The sequence below is a fragment of the Thrips palmi genome, unplaced genomic scaffold (genome assembly GCF_012932325.1).
Source record: "Thrips palmi isolate BJ-2018 unplaced genomic scaffold, TpBJ-2018v1 HiC_scaffold_19, whole genome shotgun sequence".
NCBI classification, from domain to species: Eukaryota; Metazoa; Arthropoda; class Insecta; order Thysanoptera; family Thripidae; genus Thrips; species Thrips palmi.
In genome coordinates this window covers 5,644,119-5,659,359 of record NW_023144628.1, presented here as the reverse complement: position 1 = coordinate 5,659,359, position 15,241 = coordinate 5,644,119, and the positions used below count along the sequence as shown (strand labels likewise).

Below are 15,241 nucleotides of genomic sequence, written 5' to 3'. Positions count from 1 at the left end.
TGGATGCAGTCAGACTTATGCATACAACGCAATGGAGGAAGGCGAAGGCGTCACACTGATTCCAGTTTTCTTATTCGTCGCTCTCCAGTCGCTCAGCCCGAGTCCTTATCTCTGACTCAACGCCCCGACCCGCCACGGCCCGCCACGGCCCGCCACGCCGCCTCAGGACCGCGACGAGGACCACTTGGAGGCCGTTTTGAAAGTAACACGCCACCTCGGCGTCTCGCGTTGCCGGCGTGGCGCGCGGAGCGGCGCGGAGCGTGGAGCCGGCCATGTAGAAGAGCGAGTGGAAATGCGATATTCGAGAGGGGGCGGCCAGCACGCCGTGGGGCAGAGCGGGCAGAGCCAGGGCAGGGCGTGGCGGGGCTCCAGGGACGGGAATATCGTCGCCCGGCCAGACCGAGCAGCCAGCCAGCCCCCCAGCCAGCCAGGCAGCCAGCCGGCAAGGGGTGAGCCATTAGGTCCAGCGGAAGAAAACGATCCGGCAGAGCCGATATACCTCAATCGCCCCCTACTGGTGGAAACGAGAACCCCGGCACTGCCCTCGCTTCTCTCTTCTTCTCGCCCTGCTTCGAGGACTGCGGAGCGGACTGCGGAGCGGACTGTGGAGCCCCCGACTCGCTGCCCGCTGCCGCCCGCGCGACGCACGCGCACGAAGGGTTGCCTACCCCCGCCGCCGCCGGGCGCTCCCCTCCCCTCGCCCTTCTCGGCGCCGTTTTCCGGCCGGTGTTGGCTTTCGAGCGCTGCGCGGCCGCCCTGCCCGGCGCGCGGCCCGCATGGCCCCGCAACCCCGCGCACCTGCCCCGAGTCCGCCGGGCCGCCAGGACGCCGTCATGGCCGCAAAGCTGCCAAGCGTCAAGCCACCCCCAAGGCGCGGCCGACACAGCCATCAAAAGGCCGGCGGAAAAGGGAAAAAAAAGTTTCGAAAAAAGTGAAATATGCGAAAGCGACACAGCGGACGGACGGCACGGACGCTCACGCGACGCCATAAACATAAAGGATGGGCGGCGGTGGCGGCGGCCCTGGATGGCCGCCCGTTTGTCCACGAGCACGGCCAGCACCGCCCCAAACGCAGCGCCAGTCAACTTGAGCCCCGCGCTCGTCAACAATCATCTCTTCTTCCTGGGGGAAGGGAATGCGGTCCGGGAGGGCGACCTACTCGATGAACACGCTCGGAACGCGTCTGGCACCCTGCCTCGCCGGACACGCCGAGCCTCACTCACTGCGGGGAATCACCCGGCAAACGAGGAATCTAATTGGTTATCGGATACCGCCGAGGACTGCAGTAAACTGATACAAGACCTGAGCACCGTTGGCCGACTGTACACGCAACAAAAGTAATCAGATGCTCTGCTATGCTAATTTTTAGCAGCGGTGCTACAGATTTTTCACTGTTTCCACTTCGACGTGTGACCCCACCCCACCCCACCCCACCCCACGTTCGGTTCCAGACCCGTCTAGCGACTCTGGAGCTCAAACGCGTCTAGAATTCGGGCCGCCTGCGGCCCACTGTGGTGACGCACGCAGATCCCTTGGCATGCGGGAAACACGAGGGAAGCCGCCCCCGCCGCTGCTGCCGCTACACCGCACCGCGCGGCATGGGTGCGCTCGTGCGCTCAGAGCGCTACCTAGCGGAGAGGAAGTAAAGCTCAAGTCGCACGCACGAACGGGCAGAACGGGGAAGAGCGGAATTTCGCGGTGGTTTTCCACTTCTTCGGGGCCTCATCAGGAATATCCGAGCGGGCCTGGATCCGGCGGGGCGGCCGCGGGGCGGTGGCGGGGCGAGGCTGCCCGGGGGAGAGGAATATATTTGGGGGTCGGCACGGCATGGCCGATGGCAGGGCCGGCGGCACGGCGTTTGCGCGACAGGCCGCTCGGATGAGAAACGGCGGTGGCGAGGCAGCGGGGCCGAAGGCACTGGGGCTGGCACTGGAGGAGGCCAAGTAAGCCGGCGAGATGACTCCAACGCTCTATGCTTGCGGATCGAGCAAAGACGCCCGGGATTTTCACCCATCGGGCATTCGGAGCACGCGAATCGTCCGCCCCGCCCCGCCCCCTGTCCTACAAGGGCCGCCTCATCGAGCAGCCTCTCTGCCAAGCCGCACCCTCGGCGCCCCGGCGCGGCGCTCGGCGCGCACGGCCCCTCAAATGTGTAGCTACTTGGCATATTTCCTCGTCTGCAAATTTTCCAGCACTCTCCGCGCGCGCCGCTCGCGCCCCGCCGCCGGGCGGGCTGAACGGTGCCCTCGTCGCTCTCTCGCTCTCTCTCGCACCCCTATCTGTCCCCTGCAGAGCGAGAGAGACAGAGCGACGAAAGCGCTTCAGCCTGGGGCCTCGAGTCCTCAAGCAGCCGCCGTGTTAAATAGGAGGCGGGCGCATCTGCCATTCCGCACTCGGATTGGCGGAGGGGGGGGGGGGAGACATTCCTCATCTCTGTTCGGCCTCACTCTCGGCGCAAATGAAAAATAGGCCAGTCAGAAAGTAATGAAAAGGGCAAGAAAGGGCCACTTCATACGGAGACTCGCTCGACGCTCTAGCTGGAGGAACGTTGGAGAACTACTCTCGGAAACCTCTCATTCCGCGCGCAGTGCGATGGGACAAGTCTGCGAGCAGCGCCACCGCGCCTTTCCGAAAACATTTGGCCGATAGCCACCCCGCCCCGCCCCGCCCCGCCCCGCCCCGCCCCGCCCCGCCCCGCCGTCATCTGCTTTCTCCCGCGGAGTGTAGCAGTACAGCCCGCAAAGGGGTGCCGGGGGCGAAACAGCGGATGTAGGTATTGAAAAACAATATAGGCGGAGTCGGCAGGGCTCGCAGGGCTGTGGTGTCCCTTCCGCCAAACCTCAGCAAGCACCATTTCGCCGCCCGGCCAGCATTCCTCCCCCAGCCAATGTTCTCCCCAACCCCATCCGCTACACCACCAACTTCAAACGAAAAAACGAAAACGACAGTACAAATAAAAACGAATCGCGCCGTCGGTCGAACAGTAAATGCTTCTTTATGACCTGCGTGGTTTCCAATCCAATGTCTTTTATATGCCGCTTAAAAAAAAATCGTCAAAAAAAAGTATAACAGGCTGGAAAAACCAAGCGAAAATTATGCCTTGCCGACCACACAGCCAGAAAAATAGGATGATTTCGATTTGAATTAAGTACATTTTACTGTAATTTTCCTGTAAGATTTCAATTTTAATTAAAAGTTCGGGCACCTAGATTTCTGGTCAGTTTGACTGAAATCGGAATGCCCTGCCTTTCTTCCGAGAGTGTAGGGCTCTGCCGAAATTCTTCCTCGACAGTTGGCACGACTGCGGCACTCACCGTGACGTCATCGGCCGGTCGATCCCCAGGAAGGCCGTCGTCGTCGTCAGCTAGCCTTCAGCAAGCCTGCAAGCAGAAACGGCGCGACGTGAGAATGTTGACTGGATGTTGATTGGATGTTGACTGGACGTTGACTGGATGTTGGCCACCGAACCGAGAAGGCGCTGTCCGGACCAGACTCGGCCACCAATTAACTTTTGCCGCAGTCGCCGCTTTTTATCCGAACCAATGCTTCTCTCCAGTTCTTGAGACGAGACGCCCGACTATTTTCTTCTATTTTTCCATCCCTCCTCCGGCGCGACCGAGTCCTGCCTGGCGGGGGTGGTGGCGGCGGCGGTGGCGGCGGTGGGTGGGCTCCGGCGGAGGCTCTTCTAATTGCCAAGGGCTGACATTTTCGCTGTGCATTACAACGGCAGCGGGAGGGTCGGGCACATGCTGCCATTTAGAACTCTCCCACCCCGCCCCGGAGCGCCCCACCCGCCCCACCCCGCCCCGCCCTGCCCCGCCCCGCCCCGCCGGCGCCAAATGATAACAAACTCAAGTGGTGCTTTGATTCGGCAGCCAACACGTCTGTCTAGGCGCTGCGATTCCAGTGCAATTTAATCACGCTGCAGGACGGCGGCGAGCTTCGGGGAGCTGGGGAGCGACCGCGCCTCGCCGCGCCCCACCCCGCCAACGCCCCGCCAACGCCCCGCCAACGCCCCGCCAACGCCCCGCCGCGCCCCGCTGGCGGCCCAGCAGCGCTTCATACAAATGTCAGGCATTACTCCAGGCGGTCGTCCTGCATTCCGGCACGCCACGCCACTGCCGAGGTGCGAACTGCGGCCAGGAGACGGACAGGCCGCGCTGGGGGCCCTCCCTGCACACCCCCTGCGGAACTTGCCAAAACGCGCGTCCTGGAGGACGCACCGCAATGCCCCCCACTTTGCACCACACTGGCTGCTCGGCGACATTGCGGCCGACGGGGCGAGTTCCAATATTATTTTCCGCGGCTGGCTGCGCGGCTCCACGGCCCGCGGCCCACCCTCATTCCGGCTAAGTAATCAGCTAATGCGGGCTGCCTGCCTGCCTGCCTGCCGGGCGGCACCGCATTACCGCGGCCCACCTGAGCCCCGGCGGAGCTGGCAGTCTGGCCTCGCACAGGTGCGCGGCGCGGTGCGGCAGCGCGGCGCCAAGATGCCGGTTAATCTCGACCGACGCGGCCGTACACCGCACAGTGGGCCAGAAGACCGGTGGAGGTGGCCAAAACTCTAGACGCGACACTTTTTGGACTTGGAGCTGCTGCTGCCGCTGCCTCCGGGTGCAAAGGAGCGAACCCGGTCCGTAATTACCCCCTGCTCGTGGTGCTACTCGCCGCACTCTCCGGTTTCCGAGTCTAAAGCAGCGGCGCTGTGATGAAAACGAAAACCCCTTTGGCCGCGTTGCCGCGTTGCCGCGCTGCCGCCTTTCGGCTTTCGGCGCGACCCTTTCAAACTATTAATGACCAGAGGGTGGCGCCGCTCTGCCGTCCAGCGGGTCCAGGGTCCGGGCTGCCTCCGAATAGCGCTATCTCGGGTCTCCCTCGCACTTATGGGGTGGTCCGCAAGGGCGCCAGAGAGACAGAGCGACCAAGCGCAGTCCGCGTCCGACGCAATGGCCCTCCGTTCCCATTTTGCACGGCGGGCCGAAGTCATCATTGGGAGAGGCAAGCGCACGTAATATGGCTCGAGGATGCTGGCCGAGGGGGGTGTTGGCCGTGGAGGCCGTGGAGGCCGTGGAGGTCGAGGAGCACCGCCGGAAGACGACGCACAGTCGTTCAAATGAATATTAATGCCGGGGAATTTACACTGTTAGGCCAGCCCAAGTTTATAAACCTCCCTGGACGGACAACAGCGACGGCGGCGTGGCGGCTTGGCGGCGGCCGGGAACAAGCTTCCCCCAAATATGCAGCGCAACTCCCAGCAATTTGAGGTTAATAAATGGCAACCCGGGGAAAGGCCTAAGTGTTCCCCCTAGTCTAGGTCCTGCCGCCGCCGCGGCGCCGCGGAGTCCCCACCTCGGTCCCCACTCCCCACGTCGGCCGCCTCCATAACCGAATAACGAAAGGGGAAGTTGGTACACATTGGGCCGTAACTGGCTTTGGCCGGGACGCTTGCCACCTGCCCCGGCGCCGCACCCCGCCCCGCCCCCTTAAGCCCACTTTTCCAGTGCACACCGTGTTGCCCGCCTCGCAGACTCCCAGGGGCACACTCCGGGACTTAATGGCGCGATACAGACGGGCAGGCGGCGGGGGAGGAGCAGGGGGAGGGGGCGAGTCGAGGTCGCCGCACTAAGGGGGTTCACCTCGCTGTCTGCTCCGCGTCCACATGGTCAAACCCGACTGCTAGAGGGGAGTTTCTAGAAACTAGATCCTGTACGAGCTGAAAAGACGCAAGAATCATGCCGGGCTACGCAAAAACCACGCTTTACAGTGTGAGTGTGCTTTACAGAGCGCTGACCGTGTTCTCTGGGGGGCGTAATCCAGCCAGCAGACTGATTCCGAAAGTCGTTTTCGTCGCTCTGTCCCTTCCGCACCTTGCGGGGCGCCCCATGAGTGCGAGAGACGCAGATCGACGAGAAGGACTCTCGGAATCAGTCTGCTGGGCCAACTTTTTGAAAAGACGGGCCGGCCAACTTGGTAAAAACGTCAAGCCGCTCCCCCGGCCCGCCTCGCCGCGCCTCGCCGCGCCTCGCCGCCACCGCCTCCGCTCCACGCTATCAGCAGGCTGACACTCGGGTTGGCGGCCCTGATTACTTTCCGAGGAAAAAGGGGGGAGGGGGCTTGCTAATCGCGGCGGTCTTGTTATTCCGCCGATGAATGGAAATATATGGCCGCGCGGCCCGGGCCACGCCAGCCACGCGGACGGCGAGGAGACACAGATTCCTTCCCCCGTTGCCCTCTCCCTTTCCCCGCTGTGTTTTAATCCATTTTTCAGCGCGGAAACCGCTCCGGGCTGCCGCCGCGCAGTGGGCCAGAAGACCGGTGGAGGCGGCCAGAACTCAAGACGCGTTTTATGAGCTCCAGAGTCGCTGAATGGCACTCGAACTGAACGTGTGACCCCACCAATGGATTGCTCTCCGAAAGAGGAATCCATTGGTGGTGTCACACGTTCCGTTTGGGTCCTGCTAAGCGACTCTGGAGCTCAAAACGCGTCTAGAATTTTGGCCGCCTCCACCGGTCTTCTGGCCCACTGTGCGCCGCTGCCGCTGTGCCGCGGCATTTTCGCTCGCGAGAAGAAGGCGAAGGCGAATCCCCTTAGCGTTCCAAGGCCGACCGGGCGCCCCGACTACTTTCTTTTTGCTATTTCACTTACACTCCCCGGTCGCGCGCAGAGTGGGGCGGGGCGGGGCGGGGCGGGGCGGGGTAGCGCCGAGGGCGAGGGGGCGAAGGGACAGGAGCGGAGTCGGCACGCGGGATTGTGAGTGCACACGGGCTCTACGCTACATCCGAAATCAAAACCGAGCGAAGTGAAGTGAGCGCGGCGCTGTGTGCTTGTGTGTGTGTGTGTGTGGGCGTGTGTGTGCGTGCGGGGACGGCATGGGACGGCCTCACGCTCCGCCAGTGCTCCCAGTGCTCCGCAAGGGATCGCAAAGCTAATCTACGTGAGTGCCGGCGTGCCGGCGCAGCGCCGTAGGTCCGCGGCGGCCACTCACTGCTACACTGCGGGCCGCCCCGCCAGGAGGCCGCTGCCCCGAGAGGGGGTGGGGGGTGGCCGAGGGTTGGCCGCGGCCGCCGAGCCGCCGAGGTCCGCGCCAAGCCAAGACGCCGCCGCCCTGCCGCCCTGCCGCCCACGCTACAAGTAGTTGCCGCACCGCGCCGCGCCGTCTGTCTCGCCGAACGCCCCAACGCCCCCAACGCCCCGCGCGCCGTGCGTGCAGAGCGTACGCCAGCATGGCGGCATGGCAGCATGGCGATGGCGGCGGCAGGGACTGGCAATAAAATTCCGGGAAAAGCATAATAAATTTTTGGCCAGCCTGTGGCTATAAATGATGGCCGCAGCATTGCGGGTGGGGGTGCATCCCCCCTCCCCCCCCCTCTCTCTCTCTCTCACACACACACACACACACACACACACACACACACACTAGTGGTGAGACAAGGGCCCGTGTGCAAAACCGCAAGGGTGTGCTCGAGGGGGTGCATCGTGTGAAGGAGGAAGAAGGGGTAGAGAGTGGCGCCCTGGAGGGAAGGGGGCGGAGGATAGTGGAGGACGAGGGCGTGCAGTGCAGTCGACGCCATATAATAGAGCGATGTCCTTACAGTGCAGTGTGTCATTGCCTCCGCCGCCTCCACCGGGCAGCCACTGGGGCAGCCACTGGGGCAGCGGGTGCCTTTCTCCGCGCAACAACCCGCGCACGCACACTGGCGCTCAACGGGGCCCCTTATTGCCTCACACGGGTCCAGCCTTCGCCGGGGATCTGCTGACTGGCGTCTCGGCCTCGATGGCCTCGATGGCCCGGACACTGAAAGGACAAGCGGCGTGCGCAACGCCCCTCCGTCCCGGCCCCTCCATTTTCCGCCCTGGTTTCTTTCCCCCCTTCCACAAGCTGGTTTTGTCCTGCTATTTTCCTTTCACTCTCACTTTCCGAGGAACGGGGACCGCCGCCCCATTCAAGAAACGGCCTAATCTGGTTGTTTTCGGCGTGCGAGTACCGATTACTCTGTCGGTATGAATGAAAACAGCCGTCCGGGAGACGGGCCAGATCGCAGACCCGATTGCGGGCCCCCAGTCCCGTCACGTCAACGGCCGTGCGTCCTGGGGATGTTCCCGTCGCGGTCCCCGTCGTCCTGGTGGCCGTCGAGGCCGTCGAGGCCGTCGAGCTGGCTGATACTGCTGATGCAGAGAATCCGTTATCATACGTTGCGCCAGCCAGCGCCACCCTGCCCCGCCCCGCCCCGCCCTGCGGCAACGAGATATAGCAGCAGCTACATTGTAGACTGCGGCGGCGTGCCGGCGGCGTGCCGGCGGACGTGAAGGCCCCCTTGGACTTGGCCGAAAGGGATTTACTGCGCGCAAGCACACCTGCTCGCTGCGGTGACGACATCGACGTCGTCCGTGGTGACTCGGCGACACGGCAGCGACACGAAGGAGACACGTGGGCGACACGCTAGCAACGCGAGGGTGACACGCGGGTGACACGCGGGCGACCTGTTGCGCGTTGCACACACGTGGGCGACAGCAAGCGGCCGGCCCGACGGCGCCCGCGGCCTGATGGCGCCCCGGGTCCGCGCGCGCGTGGGCGACGGAAGCGGAATACTGGCGGTGCGGGGCGGACGGCCTGGCCCGCGGCCTGCAGGACGGGGCCGCGCCGGCCACGGCGGCCACACTGGAACGGGCGGCTTGGCGGCCCACGGTGGAGGAGGTGGAGGAGGTGGAGGGGACCGCCGACGTGGAGGGGCGCGCGATAGTGACGGAGATAGCAGGACGGGCAGGGCACTACTCCGTGTGCTCACTGGCGCGCCGAGCGCCTTCTGTCGAGCGCCTCCTGTCCCTGCGGCGATCCCGTAGATCTGGATCGGGATGGCGGTTTGGAGTGGAACAAAACGACCGACTGGCGTCACCGTCGTGGAGGCCAAGACCGAAGGGTCGCACGTGGTGTCACCACGGCGTGGAGGACAAGAAGGACGTCACCGCGCCGCAATCGAGCGGCCAATCGTGGTCGTGATCGTCGTCGTGGTGGCCTCCCTCTTGCAGGGCCGTGCCCTCCACTGTGTAACGCGGCCCAGATCACACACGATGACGTTGCGTACGTGGGCTCAGCCCCGCGCCCCGCCGCGCCCCGCCCCGCAGCCCCTGTAATCCCCAGGGGGCACCCCGCCTTGGCCACCCCGGCCACGCCCTTGCCGCTCCCCGCTCCGCGTTCAGGGACGGGCCCCGCGTCAATACCCGTCCACACCCCGCGGGGCCCTGCCCTGCCGGCAGAGCCGCCAAGCCGGGGTCCTCCCTAAACCTGGCGCAAACAGGCGCCGTTTTCAATATCGCCCCGCCGGCCCCACCGGCCCGTGGCAGGTGGGGCTCTAGTGGCGGCCGAGGGGGATTTCTCTAGATTCGCAGCGGACAGGACGCACTGCCCCTCCCCTCCCCCCTCCGCGCGGCGGCTTGACATAAAAGCAAGTCCTCCCTCTCCGAGCCCTCCCTCCCTTTTCTGTTGGCGTCTTTCACTCTTGCTGCCCTAGCGGCGCCCTAGCGGGGCCCTAGCCGTCTGAAGGGACTCGGCGGAGAAGAGGGCTGGTGAAGGGTTCGCGCCGATGAGTCCGGGGGTGGCGGGCGGGGGTGGCGCCCCTCTCACCGTCAACGCGCCCTCCGCCGAGTCCCCGCCGCTCGGCGCGGGCCTTCAAACCCTCTCCCTGAAAAGGGTCCCCGGGGTCAGGCTAGTCGGGCCGAGTGAACGGATGGCTGCCCTGCGACGCGGACGCCGCGAGCCGTCATAAGGCCCGGCGCCCTTGCTTGCACCGGAGTGGCGCGGCGGGCGGCGGGGGCGGGGCCTTGTGCGGGGCAACGGCGCGGGGCAGGAACACGACGTCGGTAATGAGCCCCCTGTGTTCATTACAGACCGGGGTTGACACCCTGCCTCCGCCCCCGCGCGCCGCCCCCCGCGCCGCCACCGGGTGTTGCGTTTGGTCCCTTGGCTTGGCCTAGCTCCTTATGCTGCAGCCTGCAGTGCCGTTTTGCGTGCCCCGCTTGTTAGCAGCGCCTTCTGTCTGTCTGTCTGTCTGTCTGGCCGTCCGTTCGCCCGATGGTGGTCTAGTCAGTAATGGTAATGGTATATGCTGCCATAGGCAGCCCGCAGTAGTCACCTGACTGGCCCAGCCAAGCGGGAGCCGCGGCACAGGCGACCGCGACGCGCTTCACGCGGTCGACCCGCATACGCGCCTGGCCTGCCCATCCACACACTCACACTCACAGACTCAAACTCACACACACACACACACACACACACACACACACACACACACACACGTGTGGGGAATGTCCCGCCCCGCCGCGTTATGGAGGGAAACACACAGGCCGCGTAAAAAAAGCGGGTCATGAAAACAAAACGCCAAACGACACACATGCCGCGAGCGCGAGGGCCACGCCAGTCGCTCCAGTGCCCCCCCTCCCCCTTCTCAGTGGATCGTCATGCATACGGCCGTCCAATTGCCGGCCGGGGCAAAAGGGTTAATTCCTCAAACAGATGCCTCTCCGCAGTGCTCTGCGTCGCTCCGCGCCCACAAACGCATTCTCGTGACTTTTGATACACATCCTCGCGCGGGCAAAAAACACACACCCGCACACACACACAATTTTTGTGACGACAGCGGGACCGCACTGCGCTGGGCCGCCGCGCCGCCGCTGCGCCAACGAGTTCCCCACATGACAGGCGATGCAGCGAGAGGCTCCCAGTGCAGTGCCATGGCAGTGCACAGTGGGTAAAGAGTGTGAGTGCGTGCGTGTGGGCTTGTCGGCAGGCAGGAGGAAACTGCTTATCTATCGCTGATGATAACGCGTCTCTGGCTGCAGCCCGTTGGGGACACACACACACACACAGAGAGGAAGGGGGCTCAGCATAAAGGGGTCCAGGGAGAGGGGGAGAGCGGGTCGTGGAGGGGGCCGCCATGCCAGAGGCGACAAAAAGAGGGCGCGAGAGCGGGCCAGGCTGCCAGGCTGCCAGGCCGCCACAGGCGCGGCGGCCGCAAGTTGAATTTGAGCAGCAGAGCAAGTCTCGTCATCGGAGAGTGGCACGGCGCGGCACGGCACGGCACGGCACGGCACGGCGGCAGACAAGGGTGGCTGGACGGACGGATAGACGGATTCACCAAGACTCCCTACCCCCTGCCTGCCTGCCTGCCAACCGCCGCCTCGGCGATGACTTCCTCCATCCAACTACCTACACGTATACCATCAATACTTATGAGCACTCACGCCAGCGAATTTCCCATCTCCCGGCAGACACACACACGCGCACACACATACGTACGCACGCACACACTGACCCGCACACACACGCGGGCGCCCAAGGGGGAAGGGAGATGGGATCGTGCCTCTCCCTGCGCTGTGTAGGCGGAAAGTGATATTGGAGTTGATGCGGTGTTTCTCTACACCACACTCACACAGACACACACTTACACACACCTTCGTACACCTACACACACACACACACACACACAGCCCCGTGCCTGGAGGGCACACCACTTTTGTTTGTGTTTGTCCGCCGCGGCTCAGAGAGGTGTTTGTTACACGACTCGTCGGAACGCGGGCAACGCGGGCAACGCGGCTCGGCTGGGGTTCGGCTGGGCTTCGGCCGTGGTTGCGGCCCGGCGAGCGACGCGGACCTCGGCGGACGGCAGGCGACGACACTGGCGACATGAACAGGCCGGCGGCGAGGCGAGTCCTCCGTGCTCTGCGCTGCTCTGCGCCGCCTGCGGGTCGCGGGGTAGGCCACCCTTCGCGCGCGGACGTGACGGTCCCTGGGTGGCTGCCTAAAGTGCAGGCGCCCTCAGCAAAACCGCGCGGGGAACGTTGGAGAACGCACAGCAAGCAGACTCGACAGAGCGACGCGGCGACGCCCTACCCTTGGGCTTTGTTTAACTTTTTTCCCCTTTACAAGAGTTCATTTCGGTGGGCCGGTGCGGTCTGCTCGGCCGATTAACGCTGTGTGTGTGCATGTGTGTGTGTGCATGTGTGTGTGTGAGTGTGCGCGTGTGCGTCTGCCTGTGTGATAGAGAGAGGGGGTTGGTTGGCTCTCTGGACGCTAAACCCCGGGGCCCGGGCCCGGGGGCCCTCACTGACCGCTAAGCCCGAGCGCGCCAAGTCGCGCACAGTCGGGGCAGAAGGAGGGAGTCCATAATGGCGAATGGGGAATGGGGGCCGCGGTGCGTCGTCGGGGTGCTGCCTCCCTCGCACTCGTGGGCCGTGCCGTCGGGGTGCGAGAGAGACAGAGCGACGAAGCGAGAATGAGACGCCTCCGTGCCGTGCTTCCCGCCGGAGTCAATGGCGCGGGAGTCGCAGCAGCAGCACAGCAGCAGGAGGGGCCGGGCCAGGCCGGGCAGGGAAATCAGTCCCAAATGATGAAATCAGCCCAACTAGGGCGAGAAGGAGCCATTCTGCTATAAATTGGCATCATTAGTCCCGGCCGCCCCCACACCGCCCCCGCGCCGCCCCCGCGCCGCCCCCACTGGCAGCGGCAACGAAATCGTAACGGCTACATCGACGCAGGGCCGGAGCCGGGCTTTTGTCGAAACGGCGCGCGTCGCAAGTGCCGGTTGCCTTGGTTTCCTTGGACCGAGGAGATTAACGCTCTCTTCAACCAAGCCGCTCCGCACGCCGCTCGCCAACGCGCCCATTGTTTCCGAGGCCTTTTTTCGCACTCGCCGCGGCCACCGCGCTCCAGCGGCCTCCAGGGACACTCCAGTGGCCTCCACGAACACTCCAGTGGCCTCCAGGAACACTCTAGCGGCCTCCAGGAACACTCCAGCAGCCTCCAGGAACACTCCAGTGGCCTTCAGGAACACTTCAGTGGCCTCCAGGAACACTCTAGCAGCCTCCAGGAACACTCCAGTGGCCTCCAGGAACACTCCAGCGGCCTCCAGGAACGCTCCAGAGGCCTCGCCATGGCGATGTTCCGTCGGGAGCTGGAGGCGCTGGAAGCTCGAAAGGCAGCCGCGCCGCCAAGTGAAAATGGCGGGTTCGGCGCTTTGTCTGTTGGGGCGCCCCGACGTCGCCGTCAACGACTAAGAGGATTAGGCGGAAATTTCGCCCCGTCAGACGACAAACGCGATGCGCCGCGACCGTGGAGGACGTCGGGCTCCCCGTCTCGGCGACGGCGACCGGGAGGGACTTGACGGCGGCGGCAGGGAGGGGTGGGGAGGCGGAGCGGGCGGAGCAGGTCGCGACTCTGTCGACTGTTTGTTCGGCTCGCTGTGCCTCGCCGTGCCTCGCTGTGCCGGTAATGATGAGCGTGTGGTAATAGGGCGTCCACTCCAGAGGCGGCCGTCGTTCCAGCAGCCTGATTCCGAGCGTCGTTGCTTCGCTCCGTCTCTCTCGCTCTCATGGGGCGTCCGGTGCAGGTGCGAGAGAGACAGAGCGACGAAAACGACTCTCAGTCTGCAGGCCCCGTCTCGCCGACGTCGAAAACAGGAGCCTGCTGCCGCGCCGCGAAGCTGCGAAGCACTGCGGAGACCACGGCCGGCGAGGGACCGGCGAGGCGCGGGGCGGGCGCCAAAACTTTCCAGAGTGGCGATTTTGAGTTTACAGAGCACTTAGCTCTAACGGCGGGGGACACTGCAGCGAGGGGCGGGGCGCTTTCTCTGTCTCTCTCAGGACGTCAATCGGGCCAACTTATTGAGGCGGAGGGTCACGCGGCGCAGCGGAAAAGCGGAAAACTGCGAGAATATAACGTTCCGCGACGTGTCCGCATCGATCGGACGCGAGCTGCTTTCCTTGTGCCGTCTCCGGAGAAGACGCGAGATTGGACCAATTACAGCCGTCTGGCCGTGGGGCCGTGGAGGCTGCGCGCTGCGCTGCGCCACTCCGTTGTCATGACAACATGCGGCACGCCTTTCGCCCTCCCCGTTTTGTCTCTCTCGCTCTGATTATCGCCGGGACCCTTTCTTCTTTGTTTTTTTTTTCGGGGGCGAGCGAGCTGCTCTAGGGCTTTTGCGGCGCAGAGAGCAGAGCCGAGGAGAGCAGTGCAGAGCCAGTGGTTTAATCGTTTCCTCTTTTCCACCATTTTGTTGTTGTTTTCGTTGAATCGCGAGGATTTTGACCGCGGGGACGCCGCGATTCGCACTCGCAGAGAGTGACTCACCTCGAGCAGCCAGTGGGCAGCGAAGGCAGCATGCCGGACACAGCGCGACGACCTGCAACAAGAGCGAACGCGCCGCGTCAAGCTACACTGTAAAGAACAAGAAATTAATTAAAAATTAAAAAAAAACGTGTCGTCGAGGCCGAGCGAGCGGCGGAGGCGCCAGGACAACAACACCCCATTTCATCTGGTTAGCGGCGAACAAGCAACTTTCATCAGGATTCATTAGTCGCGCCGCGCCTCCCTGTTTATTCCATTGCCGTCCTCGTCGTTGTGCTTGACGGCGTCCTCGACGGCGTGCTCGACGGCTTCCTTGACGGCGTGCTCGACGGCCTGCTCGTCGTCGCGAAATGAGCTGTGTCGTCCAGGTGCTCGTCGGGGTGCTCCGGTGCGGAGTGCGGCCGGCCGGCCGGCGGGGAGGGTGTCTTGGCGGACATGACGGACGGCGTGCAGCTTCACACGGGATGGCGCCATAAACCACACCGGGGGCGGCGGGCCGGCGGCAGGGCCTTATTGAAGGCGACGCAGTAAATATGACTTTTTGGGACGCCCACACCGCCCCGCCGCCCCCGCCAGTGAGGAATAAATTATCGCATCGGAGGAGAGGAAGGGTCACCTGAGAGAAAGGGAAAGGGTGGTTCAGCCGGCCGGGCACTGCTCTCTATTCACGTACGAAAAAATTCAACTTTCGGTTGCTCTTTTGTTTTTGTTTTTGAAAAGTAAAGCAAACAACAACAATGGAGCGCGAATTTCTGGGCGTGCGGTGCGGCTGCTGCGCGCGCGGCTACAAAGCACTTGACGTGCCGATTTGGTCCGTATCGCGGGCCTGTATCAAAGGGCGGGGCGGGGGGGGCGGGCGGGGCGGGGCGGGCGGGGCGGGGCGGGGCGGGGCGGGGGCTGAGAGGCCCAGAGCGGCGGCCCGGCCAACGGCAGAACCAGCGAACGGCAGGCGAATGAAAAAGAAAATGCTTATCTCGGCCAGCGGCGCGTGAATCGTAGAGCACGGCGAAACATCGGCCGAAGGGGCGGGGCGGGGCGGGGCGGGGCGGGGTGAGGCGGGGCGGGGTGAGGCGGATAATGGGGGCCTGCATGGGCGGGGAGAGACCGAGAGACAGGGGGAC

At 64.2% G+C, this 15,241-nt stretch overlaps 1 protein-coding gene across 1 annotated transcript in view; it reads right to left on the bottom strand.

The window, feature by feature from the left end:
* The window catches only part of LOC117646263 (proteoglycan 4-like), a 33,681-nt gene extending 19,526 nt beyond the window's left edge, over nt 1-14,155 (bottom strand). Inside the window, exons 1-2 of the mRNA XM_034387101.1 lie at nt 14,124-14,155; nt 12,724-12,964 (exon numbers count right to left, since the gene is read on the bottom strand). Coding sequence (XP_034242992.1) covers nt 12,724-12,964; nt 14,124-14,155 — 273 coding nt within the window. The remainder of the gene's footprint in view (nt 1-12,723; nt 12,965-14,123) is intronic.
* Between the last annotated feature and the right edge of the window lie 1,086 nt (nt 14,156-15,241).